General features: G+C 42.1%; 1 protein-coding gene across 6 annotated transcripts in view; it reads right to left on the bottom strand.

Moving 5' to 3' along the window:
• Positions 1–7,669: 7,669 nt before the first annotated feature.
• abcf2a (ATP-binding cassette, sub-family F (GCN20), member 2a) overlaps positions 7,670–20,302 on the bottom strand; it is a 66,545-nt gene continuing 53,912 nt past the window's right edge. For all 6 annotated transcript variants that reach the window (XM_063060989.1, XM_063060973.1, XM_063061018.1 and 3 more), the window contains 4 exons: positions 18,974–19,036; positions 12,996–13,124; positions 11,953–12,156; positions 7,670–10,185 (listed from right to left, as the gene is read on the bottom strand). In XM_063060989.1, the coding sequence (XP_062917059.1) occupies positions 10,048–10,185; positions 11,953–12,156; positions 12,996–13,124; positions 18,974–19,036 (534 nt within the window). In that variant the 3' untranslated portion in view covers positions 7,670–10,047. The remainder of the gene's footprint in view (positions 10,186–11,952; positions 12,157–12,995; positions 13,125–18,973; positions 19,037–20,302) is intronic.

The raw sequence follows: 20,302 nt of genomic DNA on the forward strand, positions 1-20,302 counted from the left end.
GTTCTGCTGGCCTTAAAGCACATTGAAGTGGATAAATCTCCAGGTGTGACCAAGTGCATGATGATGCTACTTACGTAATTCTAATTCCCATTTCTGATGTGTCAGTACATAACTTCCTCTACTGTCAAGGTTTGAGAGCAACACCTCATATTCTGTCTGGGTACCCCCCCCCCATTGATGGCATGAACATCAATTTCTCTAACTTCCATTAATTTCTCCCCCCCTCCCCCCGTTGCCTTGTCTCTTTTACCATTCCCCACTATGGCTTCCCTCTTATCCCTTCGCCCCTCTTCCCCTTTTTCCTCAGGGCAAACTCTCCTCTCCTATCAGATTACTTCTTCTTCAGCCCTTTAGTTTTGCCACCTCCTACCTCCTAGCTTCTCAATTTCATCCCCCCCCCACCTCACCTGGCAAGTTGTGCTCCTTCCCCTCCTCCCACTTTCTTATTTTGACTTCTTCCCTCCCTTCTTTTCCAGTCCTGATGAAGGGTTGTGGACCAAAATGTCAACTGCTTATTATCCTCCGTAAATGAGCAGCAGCATTTTGTGTGTGTTCTTCAAGATCTCCAGCATCTGCCCTTCTGTTAGTGAACTGTGGGGCCTTGTGGATTACTGTACAACAGGGGGACTCAGGAGTACAATTACATAAAAGCAACAATCTGCTCTAAGAATTCAAGCAGCACTTTGATGGGGAGGGGGTGTGGGGAAGAGATTAGGTAGGTTAGAATTAATCAATATTTTAAATTGAAACACTGTGTCTGATACAGTGACCTCCACTGAAAAAGTGCAAGTGTATTGACAAGGGGCTGTAAACAAAAGGTTGGTTTGGATTCCACACTGGATAAGGCAGTAGAGGATGACCAGCAACAACACAGGCACTTTCTATGGAGTCATCTGTAAATAGCCTGAAATTACAAGCTTTTGGTTTAAAAACAGGAAGCTAATCCTTGCAACCCTGAAACAGGCTGCATCCACAAAAGGGATCAGGTCACCTGTACCCATGCATTCTGAACAAATCAAAATTGCATAGAATATCAGGACATGCCACTCTGCTCTCTCATTCCAAGTACTGATATTCCTCAAGCTATTAAAGTTAGTCTCCAAGGGTTGCTAGAGCAACATTCTACTATTTGTAATTGTCAGTCACAGCAGATTTATTGAGAGGCACATTTGTGTTATGCTGAGACTAGGTTTGTCAGGATTTTTGGAAAGCAAGATTGACATTGCAGTTGAACACAACCAGCAGCAGACTGAGAGCTAGTAGTAGTGTCGACTCATTGGTTCAGATCTATAGCACTCAAAATGATCAACAGGGAAGATTCAAGGGCTCAGCTTAAACGCATTCTCTTAACGTAATGGATTGGGTGATAACTTTTTCCACATGGAAGCTGCCACCTGCCCAGCCTACAACCAAAAAAAAATCAAAGGATATTGATTGGGATCAATCAGAAAAATAGAGTTGAATAGTTGAACATGGAACAAAAAGAAATGTAGTGTAATCCAGCTCCTATTTCTTATCAATAATTAAGGTCCAACCATTGATCCTTGCCATACCCTACTAGCTAATGTGTCACTGCTCCACCCCTAGCCCCGAGATTCACCCATTCCTGTTTCACATCTACATAAACATCCCAAACCATTTTTACGTCTTTTGCAGCATCTTGCTCAATCATCCCAATCCCTGAAAGCCAACTCTCTGTGCTTCCCTGTATCACTATCCACCCACGCCAGTATCTTACCTTCCAGCTCCCACTTCCTGCAGTACACTCCCAAGAAACACTCCCACATTCATTTACATTTGCAGTTTACTTTTTTATTCATTCAAGTACTGTGAGCCAGCATTTAATTGCCTGTCCTTAGCTACCCTTGAGAAGATGGTACTGAGCTCTTTTCTGGAACTGCTAGTCTTTGAGGTATGGTTACACCCATAGTATTGTTCTTCAGGGAGGGAGCTCCAGATTTTGACCATGTGGCAGTGAAGAAACAGTAATATATTCCCAAGTCAAGAGAATGGTGTGCCTTGGAAGCATACTTTGGGCAAGAGGGGAGGAGCAATTTCTCCCCCCATGCTTTTGCTGCCATTTTCTGTCTAGCTAGAATCAGACTGTGGTTTTGAAAGATATTGTTTAGGGAGTACTGGCGACACAGTCCTGCCTCTATGCGTTCATGGCAGTTGGTGGTTGTCCTTTATTGTGTAGAGTTCTTGAGTGTTTATTTATTTAGCAATACAGCAGAAATCCTGAAGAGAGAATTTAGAGTTAGGCAGAAAGCTGAGCAGGACCTCCCAGCTAGTAATTTCTTGATTGCTGCCTGTACCATGTGCCAGTGAGGGTAGAAACAAGTGACTTGGCAGTTTAATGTGTGGCTGTGAAGTTGGTGCAGGGGGCAGGGCTTCAGGTTCTTGGATCATTAGGATCTCTTCTGGTGGAGATACGACTTGAACCCAAGGGTGACCAATATTCTTGCGGGCAGGTTTGTTGGAGCTGTTGGGGAGGGTTTAAACTAATTTGGCAGTGGTGTGACTCAGGATAGGATGAATGGCAAAAAAAAAAGTGCAAAGATAGCTTACAGTCAGACTGTCAGGAAGAGCAGGCAGATGTTAGGACAAAATTGGAGCCAGCAGGGTGAGTATCAGTGTATTAGGGATGCAGAATCAAGAAGGGTAGCAAATACAGTACTCAAAGTGTTATATCTCAATGCAAGGAGCAGAAGGAATAAGGTGGATGATCTTGTTGCACTATTACAGATTGTCAGGTATGATGTTGTGATCATTACTGAATCGTGACTGAAGGATGGTTGTAGTTGGGAGCTTAATGTCCAAGGTTACACATTGTATCGGAGGGATAGGAGGGTAGGAAGAGGGGTGACATGGCTCTGCTGGTAAAGAATGGCATTCATTCAGTAGGAAAATGTGACATAGGATCAGAAGGTGTTGAATCCTTGTGGATTGAGTTAAGAAACTGCAAGGGTAAAAGGATCCTGATGGCAGTTATACTACTGCAGGTCTCCCAACAGTAGCTGGGATGTGGACCACAGGTTACAATGGAAAATAGAAAAAGTGTGTCAAAAGACCATAAGACAGAGGAGCAAAATTAGGCAATTTAGCCCATTGAGTCTGCTCTGCCAATCGATCATGGCTACCTAATAATTTCCTATGCATTTGTGAATTTCTCCATTAAGTGATTAAGGAATTTAAATTAAAGTTCTATTATTAAACCTACATTTCTGCAACATTTTACAAATAGTTCCTTAGAAAGCCTTAGGTTACAAGTATAGCCTAAATTAACATGTCCTAAAACATGGCTATAAAAAGGGCAATGTTATGATAGTCATGGGAGATTTCAACATGCAGGTCAATTGGGAAAATCAGGTTGGTAATGGATCTCATGCCTATGAGTTGGCTTTTTAAGAACAGTTTCTGTTAAGCCTACCAGGGGATCAGTTATGCAATGAACCGTAGGTGATTAGGGAGTTTAAGGTAAAAACTCTTAGGAGGCAGTGATCACAATATGACTGAGTTCAATTTGAAATTTGATGGGGAGTAAAGTCTAATGTAACAGAAATTCAGTGGATTAAAGGAAATTACAGTGGAATGAGAGAGGAGATGCTGGCAGGGAAATATTAGGATGGTGCAGGATAGAAGTATTCCAAAAACAAAAATACTCAAATGGTAAAATAGTACAACCGTGGCTGACGAGGGAAGTCAAAGCTAATATAAAAGCAAAAGAGAGGGCATACAACAAAGCAAAAATTAGTGGGAAGATTTTTAAAACCTAGAGAGCAACTAAAAGAATCATTAGGAAGGAAAAGATGAAATATGAAAGGAAGGGGGCAAACAATATCAAAGTGGATAGTAAAAGCTTTTGAGTATGAAAAAGTAAAGAATGGATATAGGACTGCTAGAAAATGTGACCAGAGAAATAATAACGAGGGACAAGCAGATAGCAAATGAACTGAATGAGCATTTTCCATCAGCTTTCACTGTGGAAGGCACCAGCAGTGTGCCAGATCTTGAAGGGTGTGAGGGAAGAGAAGTGAGTGCAGTACAAGGGAGAAAGTGTTCAAAAAGCTGAAAGACCCAAGGGTACACAGTCCAGATGAACTGCAACCTAGGGTTCTGAAAGAGGTAGCAGTAGAGATTGTGATGGCATTAGAAATGACCTTTCAAAAAAATCTTTGGACTTTGGCATTGTGCCAGAGGACTGGAAAATTGCAAATGTCACTCCATTCTTTAAGAAAGAAGGAAGGTAGCAGAATGGAAATTACAGACAAGTTAGCCTGACCTCAGTGGTTGGGAAATTGCTGGAGTAAATTGTTAAGGATAAGATTATTAGATTAGATTCAACTTCATTATCATTGTGCTGAATACAGATACAAAGCCAATGAAATGCAATTAGCATCTGACCAGAAGTGCAAAAGAATAGTATTATTTACAAAATAACTGCAAATAAAAAGTAAGTGCTATAGCACACAAATATAAAAGTACCGAGACAGTACAATATGGGTGCAATACTGCTTAGCGCTGTGATGTGAGGTTCAGCAGGGTCATAGCCTTAGCGGAAGAAGCTCTTCTTGTGCCTGCTGGTGTGGGAGCGGAGGCTCCTGTAGCGCCTACCGGATGGGAGGAAAGTAAAAAGTCCAAGGTTAGGGTGAGATGCATCCTTGATAATGCTTTTCGCCCTGCCCAGGCAGCGCTTATGGTAGATATTCTCAATGGTGGGCAATTGGGTGCTGATAATCCGCTGGGCAATTTTCACCACCCACTGGAGTGCTTTGCAGTCCGATATGGGACAATTGCCATACCACACTGAAATGCAGTTGGTGAGTTTGGTCTCAATGGTACAGCAGTAAAAGTCCATCAGCATCTTGGGACAGAGGTGAACTTTCTTGATGTTCTGCAGGAAATAAAGGCGCTAGTGCACCTTTTCGATCAGGATGGAGGAGTTCAGGGACCAGGTGAGATCCTCGGAAGTGTGGACACCAAGGAATTTGAAGCTTGATACATGCTCCACTACAGTTCCATTGATGTAGATGGGGACGTGAGTGTGGCTCCTAGCATGCCTGAAGTCCACAATGATCTCCTTGGTCTTCTGGGTGTTAAGGGCCAGGTTGTTGTCGACACACCACACGGCCAGGTGCTGGACCTTGTCCCTGTAGGCCGTCTCATCAGCCCCTCTGATTAGGCCAACCACCATGGTGTTGTCTGCGAACTTGATTATGGAGTTAGAACCATGTACAGGAACTCAGTCATAGGTGAAAAGGGAGTACAAAAGAGAGCTCAGCACACAGCCTTGAGACACGCTGGTATTCAGGGTGAGAATGGAGGAGGAGAAATTGTCCAACTTAACAGGTGAGATTGGGGTCTGTTAGGAAGTCCAAGGTCCAATTGCAGAGGGATGAGCTGATACCAAGCTGGAGTATTTGATGACACAGGACAAGATAGGACAAAGTCAGCATGGTTTTCTTAAGAAAAAATCTTACTGACAAATGTGTTGGAATTCTTTGAGGAGATTACAAGTACGATAGATAAAAGGGATGCAGTGGATGTTGTATATTTGGATTTTCAGAAGTTCTTTGACAAGGTGCCATACATGAGGCTGCTAACCAAGTTAAAAGCCCGTGGTGTTACAGGAAAGTTACTGGTATTGGCTGATTGGTAGGAGGCAGTGAGTGGGAATGAAAGGAACTTTTCTGGTTGGCTGCCAGTGACTAGTGGTGGTCCATAGGGGTTGGTGTTGGGACCGCTTCTTTTTATGCTATCAATGATTTAGATGATGATATGAAGATTGGTGGAGGGGCATGTAGTGTTGAGGAAATAAGTAGGCTGTAGAAGTACTTAGATTAGGAGAATGGGCAAGAAAGTGGCAAATGAAATACGATGTTGGAAAATGTATGGTCATGCACTTTGGTAGTAGAAATTAACGTGTAAACTATTTCTAAATGGGGAGAAAATTTAAAAATCTGAGAAGCAAAGGGACTTGCTAGTCCTTATGCAAAACACCCTAAACATTAACTTGTAGGTAGGGTCGTGGTGAGGAGAGCAAATGCAATGTTAGCATTCATTTCAAGAGGTCTGGAATACAAGAGCAGGAATGTGATGCTGAGGCTTTATAAGGCACTGGTCAGGCCTCACCTGAGTATTGTGAACAGTTTTGGGCCCCTCATCTAGGAAAAAATGTGCTGGCATTGGAGAGGGTTCAGACAATGTTCAAGGATCATTCCGGGAATGAAAAGGTTATCATTACAAGGAACGTTTGATGGCTCTGGGTCTGTACTCACTGGAAATTAGAACAATGGGATCTCACTGAAACCTTTTGAATGTTCAAAGGTCGAGACAGAGATGTGGAAAGGATGCTTCTCATGGTGGGGTAGTCTAGGATAAGGGGGTGCAACCTCTGGATAGAGGAGCATCCATTTAAAACAGAGATACGTAGAAATTTCTTTAGTTAGAGGGTGGTGAATTTGTGGAATTTGTTACCACAGGCAGCTGTGCAGGCCAGGTCGTTGGCATCAATGGTTATGGGGAGAAGGCCAGGGAGTGTGGCTGAGGAGGGGAGAAAAAGGATCAGCTATGATTGAATGGTGGAGCAGACTCAATGGGCCAAATGGCCTAATTCTGCTCTTCTGTCTCATGTTCTCTTCTAGTAGGCCCTTCAAGCCATGCTGTGCAGCAATCCTGATTAACCTTAGCCTAATCACGGGTACATTTACAATGACCAATTAGCCTACCCTGTATGTATTTGAACTGTGGCGGGGGGGGGGGGGGACGGACCTGAGCACCTGGGGAAAAACCCATGTATTCCACGGGGAGGATATACAGAGACTCCTTACAGATGATATCGGAATTGAACTCTGCTGTAGTAGTGTCACATTCAAGCTGCACACATCCATTCCATTACACTTTAAAAGAACCAAGACTGAGCTTCTGTGAGAAGGATGTTGCAGTAAACAGACGATACAATTATATTTATTTATTTAGATACAGCGCAGAACAGGCCCTGCTGGGCCTTCAAGTCATGTTGCCAGCAACCTCCAATTTAATCTTAGCCTAATCAGGGAACAATCTACAATGATCAATTTACCTGTCAACCGGTACCATTTTGGGTTGTGGAAGGAAACCGAAGGACCTGGAGTCAAGGGGAGAATGTACAAGGTCCTTTCAGACAGCGGCAGGAATTGAACCTGGGTCGTTGGTATCATAAAGTGTGCTAACCACTATGCTATTGTGCCGCCATACATTACTGAAGACTTGTGCTACCGAACTTGCTGCATCCTTGGCCAAAATGTTCCAGCTACAACACTGGCAGCTACCCAGGAAGGTCCTGTCCATAAGCAGCATGATAAATCCATCCTGGCCATTTACCAAGCTCTGTCGAAGAGCTCTGGGGAGATTCGCAATGATCTACTCACTACAGCATTCCTAGCCTCTTATTTGTGTATGTGGCCACACTACATATGTAACAGGTAAAATTCACTATACATCAGCACAGACTTAGATACTGACAAAGCTGCAATGATGTGATCTCTCCAGGAGACATTTCAATTCAAAATTAGGCACTCAAAAAGATGCTGGAAACTCCTCAGAGACTCCTTTCGACCAACATCCTATTGATTTGATACTCAAGATCCCCAGAGTCAGTCAATTCCTTGCGGTCAGTAATAAAGAAATCAGTCACACCAAAGGCTAAATAGGATTAGAAACATTCTCCAGTAAACTTTATTTTTCCCAAAATATAATGCTGAAACCAGACAATCTGCAATCACCATCTCCACATAACTGGGTGCTCTTTACTGCAAGGGTTTCAAGTGTCCAATACATTTTAAAAATAAAATACATCAGAATCATTACTGCAAAGACATCGCAGGATCCACAAACAATGCCAATGATACCATGTTTACCATAGGTGACAAATGCCCAACTATAATGTCCTTTCAAACTAATCATACTGGAGAATGCTCCAAATTGTGTGGTGTTAAGACTGGAGTACTGGAGGGAACAGTTTGATCATTAACTCACTAATACTGGGGTACAGCATTGGTAGGTTAGTACTGAGACCAAATTGAGTGATGGGGTGAGAAAATGAACTGTTTCTGTTTAAGAAAAGCTGTCCAAGCACTCCCCCCCAATGCACTATGGCCAGAGTTAAATCTCAAGAGTCCCATGCCAAGACTTGTTTCAGCAAGGTTGTTGGGAGAGAGGCAGAACTAAGCATGTTCTGGAACTTCTGATTAATGATGGAAAGTGTCCAGTCCACTCAGTAGGAAAGAATGGACTCAACCCTTGAACAGTCTGGGAAACTCCATCAAACTTCCAAAGGCAGGATGTCTGAAATATCCTCCAAAACAAAAAAAAACAGATGTTCAGCCCTCATAAGGATCTCTAAACCTGGCGTGACACTAATACCTTGTCTTTAACATACATTTATTATTGGAATAGAATGCTCTTCTTTAGGGGATTGGGTAGGAAAGTGAGTGCGGGGAGAGGCAAAGAAAGGAAATAATACATGCAAATTCCATACTATTTTGCATCCCCATGAGCAAGGCCCCTCAAGTTCACCTTCATTCTCAAGCATACCCAAGATCAAAACTTGGAAGACTTTTACAAAGAAAATGTTTAGTGCTGATCTAAGCATTCGCCATTATGGAACAGGACAAAGTAATGGCAGACACTGGTTTGGCAAATAAACAGCTAAGGAATGCAAGCCACACATTTCTCATGGGTCATGGGATAATGACCAAGAACAGTGTCCATACACAATAGAAGAAAGGACTGTTTAAGCAAGCAGATAAGTAGGGATCATCCCAAAGTTAATATTAAAATATTACTCCTAGCCCCCTTTCCAGGAAACCTACAATTTTACAGTTTGGGTGCTACTACAGTATGGATTACCAACCTTTCACATTGAAAGGATCATTATGCTACAGGGCAGATATCACACAGTGGCAACAGAAATGCAAGTTTTTACTCAGGTTCCATAGGAGAGGTTTAAAAGGGATGCGGAACAGATTCCTGAAGCTTAAATAGAAACCACACTTCACTCTGTATTGCCCTTGCAGCAAGGGCTACAACAGTGCATCACCCACAAATAAATAGTTTGTGGTTCTCTCAAACTTTCACTTGAGAGCCCCACATTCAGGTGCTGGGGGAGGTACTGTGACAGTGCAACAAGTTAAAGCATTCTTACAAAAATGAGCAAAACACTAATATAGAATTTAATTGGAATTGGCCATCAGAACCGTAATCTTTGGATGGTTTCTTTGAGAGAAACTAAGGTGTTTTTCTTTGAGAAAAGCTACAAAAGAATGTGGAGGTGTGGGTGTAAACTGATTGCATTAATCAGATAACGATGCACCCATTCCTTTTAGCAAATGTGCAACACCCTATAACCAGCCTGAACAGCAGAGAATGTTTAGCTCCTGGTCTGTTGCAGTAGGTGCAGCACGCAGACGTTGGGACTCGTCACAGCAAAGGACACTTCCTCTTCTTGGAAACGACTTGAGCCCTGCCTGTTCAGGGCTAATGGTCACGGGGAACAAGCATTCATGCAGTAACAACTTCCAATCCCATTTTCCAGTAATTAATTCCTGTGAAGAACAATGGGCTCAACAGCTTAATTTGGGGACTGGTTCAAAAATGGAACAAATCAACCCCCTCCAAAAAAAGTGCTGAAGCGCAGTGGGACCAGAACAATCTTGGGGCTTGGCACAAAATATTAGGCAAGAGGTCAGATTTTCCAAGAATGGAGGTGCATTGCAGCAAGGTAAAGGGTTGAGACAGGCAGCAGCCACATCAGCCCAAACTGAAGCAGGCAAACCGCCACTGGAGGATGAAGTGTTCTTCAGCCTTTCCTGTCCCACCCTAACCAGATGAGAACTACAGCTTCTAGGATTAGTAACCTTATGAACAGCGATTTCTGCACTTGATTTTTAATTGTCTAGCATGCTTAAGCTCAGCCGCACCCACACTGCTGTGTCAAGCCCTTTGGGGATGATCTGTAACACTTTATAGAAATTTTCCTAATGTTGATACCAAGTTGCTGCTGATACATCAGGCACAGGGGGTCTTCTTGCTGCTTTGAGGATTGTCACCCAACATCTTTGATTTCAGATGCTCCTTGTAGGACAGGATACCTCCTTGCCACTTCCTGATTGTCTGCTTCTCACACACCCAGATCTCCTGAGCTACCTGAGAAACAAATTGGAAATTAGTGTCAGATATAAAAACACTTAAGACCAGGACCCGAGAGGGAATTTTCTCCCAACCCAGCAGGCTCATGCAGCCAGATCCCAATGAAAAGCTACTCAAAGAGCACCAGTAATTCCTCCCATCTCTCTCTGGCTTCTCCCTGCTATGTTCTCCATTGTAGGCTCAGCAATCCAGTTAAATAACATGACAAAAGGTTGCAAGTATATTGATGTTGGAAGCCAATCAAATCCACATCAACACAATGATATTTTTTGTGAGGTTTGATGCAGTCAGTGAGTTTTAGCCTTGATTCCCAGTGCCCTCGGTTTCACCATTACTCTGATACCATACCCTGGCCTCTTCACATCAGTACACTGAAGGAGCAGTGTTTAAGTGTTTCATGTGTAGGGCACAGAAGTAGTATTTACCAAAGCTTATGGGATCTTAAATTTTATAAATGTTGGTTACAAAAGCAGGTAAGTCATGTTGAACTTTGCTACAATTAGTCTTCTACTCGTTTGGCTCACACTATAGGAATGAAATGAAATTCAAGAGCACACAGAAGAGATTTGTCAGGATGGCTCCAGGGATTAAGAATTCTACAAAGGTAGGTGGGAGAAGTTGGGCTTGCTCTCACAGATTGAGAGGTTTCACTGAGATGCTAAAAAAGAAGACAGATAAAGCAGGAAAAAAATTTTTTGGCAAGAACTAAGGGACAGATTTAAGGCTTTGGAGAGAAGCGAAGCAGGATGAGAGGAAGAATTTTAAAAAATGACTCAGAAAGGTGTTGCTGGAAGTAATGACAAAGAATTCCGAAGAAAATTGCCTACAAGGGAAGACTGCAGGGCTTTTGTTGGTAGTGAAGGAAGACATCCAACTGGTTTGTTCAGATTTGAGCTAAACAGCTTCGTATACTGTTACAAACAAGACAAAATCTACAGATGCTAGAAACCCAAGCAACACACACAAAATACTGGAGGAACTCAGCAAGCCAGGCAGCATCTATGGAAAAAAGTACAGTTGACATTTCAGGCTGAGACCCTTCAGCAGGACTAGAGAAAAAAAGAGGAGGAGGTGATATTGTTTGGTGGTAGAATCCTTTGGAGATGGCAGAAGTTATGAAAAATGACTTGTTAGAGGTTGGTGAGACTAGAACTAGAAGTCATAGATTAAAGGTGAAAGGTTTAAGGGAAACCTTGAGGGGAATATTTAAGGGGAACCTTTTTTACTCAGAGGGTGGTGCATGTGGAATATGATGCCAACAGAAGTGGCAGATGCAGGTTCAATTGTAACATTTAAGAGAAGCTTGGATAAGTACACAGATGGGAGGGATATGGAGGACAATGGTCCAGGTGTGGGTCGATGAGACCAAGCAGAATAACAGTTCGGCATGGACTAGATGGGCCAAAGAGCCTGTTTCTATGCTGTAGTGCTCCAAAACTCTACAAAAGTCAAATCCTAAAATGAGGAGAGGTTCTGGAAACATTCCTTCAGAGTGCTGTTAGAAGTAAGGAGAATCCGCCAAGGAATGGTTCAGAACATTGCATTTAGCAAAAATCTCATTGAAAATTTGAAAGAAGCATAGATTTGGGCCAAAGGAAGCAAGGACAAGCTACTGTCTTCCATTCTGGAAACATCTGGTTAACAATGTTGAAGGGAATATTCACTATGGACCACCGCATGAAGGACCAACCTACAGCTGATCTCATGGGTCATAAGGCCTAACAGATGAGTTTGAGTGGAAAGCAAGAAAAAAAATTTCCTGACCTGCTGAATGAGCCTGAAGTCGTGGCTGACCAGCATCATACCGCCCTCGAACTCATTGATAGCGTCAGCAAGGGCATCAATAGTCTCAATATCCAGGTGATTTGTGGGCTCATCAAGAAACAGCATATGAGGAGACTGCCAAGCCAGCCAGGCAAAGCACACTCGACACTTCTGTCCATCCGACAGGTTTCGGATGGGACTCACCTGGAACACAATCCAGAAATAAACAATTTACCTAGAATGTGAGGTAGAGCACAAGTTCAGGTATTTGAAGCAGAAGAATGCTATAGAGCTCCAAGATGGCTCCTCTGTTCATCAAAATCATGGATGATCCTCTATTAGCACCATACCCAATCCTTTAGTGATCAAAATCCACAGATTTCTTTCTCAAATGAACACAATAACCACACTTTTACATTTATTTAGGGGTAAAGATTTTCAAAGAGGTTCCAGCCTCTGAAGAATATGGCCTCATCCAAGTCTTACATTGCTTATCTCTTACAGTATACCAAACTGTGTCCTCAGTCCAAGATGCCTCAGTCCTCACCCCTGACCTGTGATAAGTTTGTAAGTTTTAGATCTCCTTTCGTCAACTGTACTCAATTCTTCAGATGCAGCCCTATACAAGTGGTAAGGCTCATTTAATCTTGCATGATAAGCATTCACATATTAAAGGTTAGCATACCCAGTCGCTCTGCTAATCACTTGATGGATCTCCATGTCACCCTTCACTAATTCTGTACCATCTGCCATGTTCTCACTTACCATGCCTACATCTGACCATCTTACATCCTCCTCCAAACTTGAATTATTCTGATGGCACTAACAACAATTGGCTTCACAAACTCTGGCAAGGCTTCCAAACAAGCCTACCTTGAAAGACAAAAAAAGGTATCCAAGGCCAGATGGTTATGGCTATATTCCCTTTTCCACTTTCTGGGAGAGGATTCAAATTGATGCCTGGATCTAACAAAAGCTAATGCAACACAAGACTCTCAAATCCCAGCACTCAAGGCTCAACAGTTACCCATTGTGGCACATACCTGCTGCTTCCCTGAGAGCCCATAGCGCCCAATGATTTTCCGCATCTCCTCCTTTTCTTTGATTTCTGGATAGCACTTCATCATGTAATCCAAAGGGGAGAGGTCCAAGTCCAACTGATCTTGCAAATGCTGGGAGATGAGGAGAAATAACATTATAATAACACTTCAAAGAAATGTAACATTGAAACATTCAAACTTGCTCAAGAGATCTGCAATCACAGCTGATCTTCTAACTCAAATAGCCTATCCCCACACTGTCCCCTTACACTGTGATGCCTTGTCCTCACAAGTCAACACATTTCCTCAATTAATTTAACAATATGTCCTCCCCAGCATTCTGTGTTACAGAAGTCCACAGATTCACCACACTTTGACTCAATCAGGCAGCCTCTATGGAAAGAAAAGCCAATTAACATTTCAAGTTGAAGATGTTTCATCAGGTTTCCATCCATAAATGCTGCTTTACTGGCTGCATTGCTTCAGATTTTAGTAACTGCAGTTTTTTGTTTTCTGTTACTGAAGACATTTCTCAACTCAATTGAGCCCCTTATCCCGAAAATGACCCCTAGCTTTAGATGAGCCCAATGTTATTCTCACCAACTTGCATCCAGCTTGTCAAATTGAGGTACACTTCAATGAGATCCCCCCTCTCATTCCTCCAAACTTCATGGAACTATCCTTGAATGACAGCCCATGAGCACAGAAATCAGAAAGGTGACGTTCCCTGCACTTCCTCTATGGCCAGCATATCTTTTCTGGGATAAGGAGTCAAAACTGCACATAATACTCCAAGTGTGGCCCAGGATAATAGCAAGACAGCCTTATTCTTGAACTCAAATGTTCTTACAATGGAGGACAACATATTTTTTGCTCTATGTGAAGATTTGCTTTCAGTGATTCTTGTACATTGAATTTATTTTGGACATTTCCTAGATTTCAATACTTAAATTATACTACATTTGATTTCCCCACCAAAATGGACAACTTCACATTCATAACACATCTGCTGTGTTCATGCCCATCTACTCAAGCTGTCCAAATCCCACTCCACTCACAATCCCAATCAGTTTTATAACTTTGAAATTCAATTTGCTCATCCAGAGCATTGATTAGCTGGTGCCCAGGCACAGATCCCTATAGTACATCATAAGTTGTAATTACAATGCCTCTGTAATTCTAATAGTATATTCTGCATTGTCATTGCTTTTATCCTTGAGGTATTGAGGTACAGTGGAGAAACTGTTTTGCATGCCATCCTTACAGATCTTTCAATCACATCAGTAATTTACCAGCTTCTGTCAACCAATTTTCAATCTATGTAAACATACTACCTACCTCCAATCCCACATGCTTCTATTTTGTGTACCAACAAGGCCCTCTGAAAAATACTTACTCCATTGGTTCCGCCAGTTACATGCTCAAGTCACTCCAGTAGATTTAACAAACACCATCTTCTCATAAATTCTTGCAGATTATCTAATCCCATTGAAATGTTCTATTCTATTATCACATCCAGTGGCATTTTCCTTGTGAATAGAGTAACCAACCATATTTTCCCTTTCTCCTCCGCTTCAATTTTTAAACTGGGGTTACATACAAAACCCTCCAATCTCAAGGAACCGTTCTTTGATGTTTTGAAATTCTGTAGGTCATGTCCAATGCATTCATTATTTCCATGACTACTTCTAAGTAATATAGACCATTATGCTCCTGGGATTTATTAGCTTTCAGTTCCATTAATTTTCCCAGCAATTTCACCCTTCCCCCAACAAAACTAACAAACTAACTTGGTTTAACTCTTTTTTAATTATACACCCAAGTTATTTACCCTCTTCTGAAGATGGATTGTGGCTCCTCAACAATGTCTTAAAAAGTGATCACGTACACACTCCAATTCAGCTTGCACAATATTTGATTTGACCAGTCTACATGTAGACTTAAAGTCACCATTGATTTCTGCTGTACCCTTGTTACATGCATTTCTGATTTCCTGAATGATGTTACCCCCTACATTACCACCGTTTGCAATCACAACTCATCTAAATATTTCCTGCCGTGTTGCTTTTTAACTGTACCAACTGATTCTACATTCAGAATTTCTGAGCACACATTTATTCGCACCAATGCTGAGTTAATCCTTCAAGAACACCCCACACCCCTTTTCCATTCCTTCTCAGATATTGAGTATCCTCAGATTTCCAAATCCCAGCTTTGATCACCCTGCATAATTCAAATATTATTAATGTTTTTTGAACATTCAGATGTCTTTTTCCAGATAGCTTAGCATTTGTTTATCACCTTTTTCCCATTTTCCCTTCCCCACAACCCGTGCTTCAAGTCCACTCATGTTTATACACTATCTTTCTGACAGATCTTGATAATTGCTGCCTCAAACAATTCCCTGGAATTAGACACCTTTTATCTTCTGCATTTCTCTCCGCTGGGATCCTCTCCTACATCTATGCGCACCCACATTAAAACCATACCTGCTTCTCCAGTAATTTGGTTGGTCCAAGCATGGTTTAAGACCAAGGGGGACAACAGGACTCAGACTCCCTGTGGATGTGGACACAGTGAATGACTGCTCTATTTCAGCATCTCCTGTGTACACTGCTGACCTTCTCCTCAGTCAAGTGACTTGACAAAGATCACGAATGGGATTTAGGACCATAATTTATAGGAGCAGAATTGGCCCATTTGATCATGGCTGATTACTTTCCCTCTCAACTCCATTCTCCTACCTTTTCCCCATAACTTTGATGTCCTTACTAATCAATAACCTAACAAGCTCCACTGTAAATCTACCCAATGACTTGGTCCCCACAGCCTCTGTGGTAATGACTGTCATGCTATAACCAAAGAAATTCCTCATCTCGGTTCTAAAGGGACGGCCTTCTATTCCTCGAGTTATTGCTCAACCTCAGAAGCCCACACAGTGGGCCCATAGCAAAGGCAGTTAGAAATAAGCAACCCAGTGAGCAAAGCACTTCCCTTTGTCTGTGGCTTCAGCCCATTGATCTTGCAGTGGCCAAGGTACACAAGTAGCAGGAAAGTAAGTTCACAGAAATTACTCTCCACATCCTCAAACTTGTTGTCAGACACACCCTGGGCCAATAAATTACAGCTGCTTCCAGCATTCCACCCAATACTGAGCATGTTTTCAAATATAGTGAAGGTTACTCTGGGGGGGGGGGGCGGGTGGGAGAGGAGGAAAACACAATCATCTTTGCTCAACAGGTTAATCAGTTTGGTAATGGTTCAGCAATTCAATCAGCACTGTAGCCATGCCAGACATTTAATCCTTCATGAGTGATTTGACGATTAAAATTTGAGACTTCAGATCCTGAATTTTTATATCAGGGAACACTGAAGAAACCAAGTCACTTATTTCGTTAAAAGAAACCAGAGCCAACACACTCCCACGCTTCAGATAAAAAACTATTTGGGATTGCAAATACAGAGAATGTACAGAGGCTTCAAGACAAAATGGACATGCTGAGTGAGCGGATGAAAACAGGGTAGGCAGCAAATGTGAAGTGTGAGATTACTTACTTACCCAGTGCACAAAACAGGATATGGGAAATATCAATGTTCAAAACTCAGGAGGACTTGGACAGGTCTCTAAAAGTAATTACAGTTCAACAAGCTGATAGGAAGGCAAATTCTTAGTAGTGGGGAGGAACAGAGGGATCTTGGGGTCCACACCCATAGGTCCTTCAAAGCTGTCACACAGGTTGATAAGATGGCTAAGGCAGCGTATGGTGTGTTAGCCTTTATTGGTCGGGGGATTGAATCCATTAACCGTGAGGTGATGCTGCAGCTCTACAAAACTCCAGCTAGACCACACTTGAAGGATTATGTTCAGATCTAGTTGTCTCATTATGTGGAAGCTTTAGAGAGGGTGGAGAGGAGATTTATTAGGATGCTGCCTGGATTAAAGAGCACATCGTATCAGGAAAAGTTAAACAAACTAGGACTTTTCTCTTGGGCGCAGAGGAGGATAAGGGGTGACTTGACAAGATGAAGAGAAAAGCATTGAGGGTAGACAGCCAGCAACTTTTTCCACAGGGCAGCAATGGGTAATAGGAGGGGGCATAATGTTAAGGTGATTGGAGTAAAGTGGGTGGATGTCAGATGTAAGCTTTCATTAAAAAACAGTGTGGTAGGCGTGTGGAAGATGTTGCCAGGTGTGGTCTTAGAGGACATTTAAGAGTCCCCGATAGGCACATGGATGGAAGAAAACTGGAGGACTATGTGGGAGGGAAGGGTTAGATTAGTCTTAGAGTAGGTTAAATATCAGCCTGACATCATGAGCCAGAGGGCTTGCACTGTTCTTTGTTCAATTGTTGTGCTGGCCTTTCTAGTGGCAGGATGCAAGTACAGGTATACAACTACCTACTGCAATTGCATTGCTCTTGGCAAGACCACATCTGGAGTTCTGTGCAAGTTTGCTCTTCTGACCTAATCAAAGGATGTACATACCCTAGGTGAGTGCAACAGATTTGCCTGGCTGGGTCTTGGGATGGCTATTTGATGTAGGAGGAAATACTGAGCAGAGAAGGCCTGTATTCCTTGGGAGTTTGGAAGAATGAGAGGTGGCATCTTTGAAACTTAGTGCCCAATAGTCTGAATTGGTAGGACATTTTCCCTGACTGTGTTTTAAATATCTTTTCCTATTAATAGTTTTTAAGACTGAGATCAAGATTCTTCTGAGTGAAAAATCTTAAACAAAATCTATAGCCCAAAGGGTTGTGGTGATTCAGCCATTTATTCAGAACAGAGTGAACAATGATCTTGAAGAATGACAGTACAGGTTTGAAATGCCAAATGGCCTCCTTCAAATTCTTATTTGACCTGATTTCTCTATAGAATAATTTAGACACGGTGATTAACAGATATAGTAGAGGATAAAAAGGTGTAAAATTGCTTAAGACAGTAGGACTTCAGATCAAAAGAAAGGGAACAATGTACACAGTTCAAGGAAATGAAGCTAGGCAAGTGGTGGCAGTGAGCACATTTTTGTTGCAGTCATCATAATTATATTTAACGTTGTTATGGAAAAATAAAGGTATCCAAGAAACAAACATGCTGAACTGGGGCATGAGTGATTTAATAAATATGAACAGGAAATAGAGTGGTGCAAGAAGGCAGAATGGGTTTGGGAGGGGATGAAGGACAGAGAGAGAAAGAAAGGGGAAGGTACAAGTTTTCTTTTCTTTCAGAACTTGGGCGTCACTGGCAAAGTCAACATTTACTGACTGCTGCAGTTACTCTGAAAGTGCTTCCAAAGTGTTTTTGGGTAGAGGGCTCCAGATTCGTCATGAAGGATTAACAATAAATTTCAAAGTCAGGATGGTGTAGGATTCAGAGAGAAATCTACATCTGGTGTCATTTCCTGCTACAATCTACCTTACTGGTGGTAGATGTCAGGGTTTGGGAGATGCTAGGATAGCTAACACAGAACAGTACAGCACAGGAACAGATCCTTTTGTCCCATGATATCACAGTATCAAATTAAACTGGTTATCTCTTCTCCATTTACCTCCACATTCATGTGTCTATCTAGAAGCCTCTTAAATGGCACTATAATTTAGTTATACCCCTGTCACATTGTTCTAGGCACCTACCATTCGCTGTAACCTACAATGGTTGATGATTAGATTTTCCAAACTGGGAAAAGTAATGACAGAGTGGATACAGAGAAATCCAAGACTTAGAGCACAGCTACAAATTTTAGCCTTTAAGCATTTCCTTAAACAGCAATAGATCACAAGGTATTTGAGAAAACAAGTCCAAAATTGATTTTTGTTTTGGCTGACCAAATGGTACGGCAGAAAGCTGAGCATATTTAGTCAGGTCACATATCAACAGTGAATAGGCCATCTCATTCATATTTTCCGACAAGATTGGTGACATTCGTTGCCCACCTTCTTGTATCACAGAAGTAGATGGGACCTGAGAAGGTTAGTGAAAGTTACCTGATGGTATCTCCCGATCTTGACGTGCGAGTGCTTTCGAATCATTCCATCGCAAGGCAAGAGCTACAAGAGCACACAAAAATGGGCAAAATGGTCAGTACACAAATTAGGATTGCACAAAGGCCCAAAGTTCAGTCAACACTATCTCATGTTTTCAGGCAAACTAAAATCATGCTAAAGGAAAGTTTTTTTTGAGCAAGGGTGACAAGGATGGCCATAATCATGGCCTCTTCAGAATTGCTAAGGTGATGGCAGACCTCAAACCATTGCAATTGTTGCGTTGATTTAAAGGGCATCAACAGACAGGAATCTCACCCAAAAGGACAGTCATTGCAGAACTACTGGTTCAGCTCCTACCTGATCTCAAGCAGCACAAATAGGAACCCCCCCGAGTCTCCTTGGGTAGAGCGCTGAAGGTGAATGGAAACCACTGCCAAGTGTTGTGATCGAGGCAGATACATTAGGGACATCTAAGGGACCCTTAGATAGGCACATGGATGAAAGAAAACTGGAGGACTGTGGGAAGAAAAGGTTCGATTGATCTTAAAGTAAGTTAAAAGGTCAGTACAACATCTATGTGTAACTCAAGATGTATAGATAGGGTAGTCAGCCAGTGGAGCCCCTCTCCAAGACAGGCCGTGGCTAATACCAAAGGACATCCTTTTAAGATGAGTAGAGAAAAGTTTAGAGGAGATGTCAGAGGTAGTGTTTTATTTAAAATGTACACAGAGAGCAATTAAGTGCCTTGAACACAAGTTCCATAGGTGATGGTTGAGGCTGATACATCAGGGACATGAAAGAGACTCTAAGACTGGTACATGGCTGTATTGGAATAAGGGATTAAATTGATCATGCAGTAAGTATATACAGGTCGGCACAACACCTTGGGCTGAAGGGCCTGTACTGTGCTGTACTGTTCTGTGACATTGAAAGGTGTTGCTATTCTGAGGGACCTGGCTAACCTTGCATATGAATCACAGAACATTAACATGCAAGGTTAACAAGTAATTAAAAAAACAAATGTTATGCTGGACTTTACTGTAACAGAATCCAAGTACTGGGATAGTATTGCTCCAATTATATGGAGTGCTGGTGAGAACACATCCAGAGTAATATGAAAGTCTGGTCTCCTGACGTGGGAAGGAGTCTTGCACAAACACAGTAAAGACTCACAATATTGAGCTCTGGGTTGCAGCTTTGTGCTAAAACCAGGTCTTTACTTTTAAGTTTAGATAGAGGAGTTATTTATTAAAAGCTATTCTCAAGGTGGATGCACAGCTGATATCCTGTTTAGGACCATATTACTGCTTCAAAATAAAGGGATTTCCA

Source organism: Mobula hypostoma, chromosome 1 (genome assembly GCF_963921235.1).
Source record: "Mobula hypostoma chromosome 1, sMobHyp1.1, whole genome shotgun sequence".
NCBI classification, from domain to species: Eukaryota; Metazoa; Chordata; class Chondrichthyes; order Myliobatiformes; family Myliobatidae; genus Mobula; species Mobula hypostoma.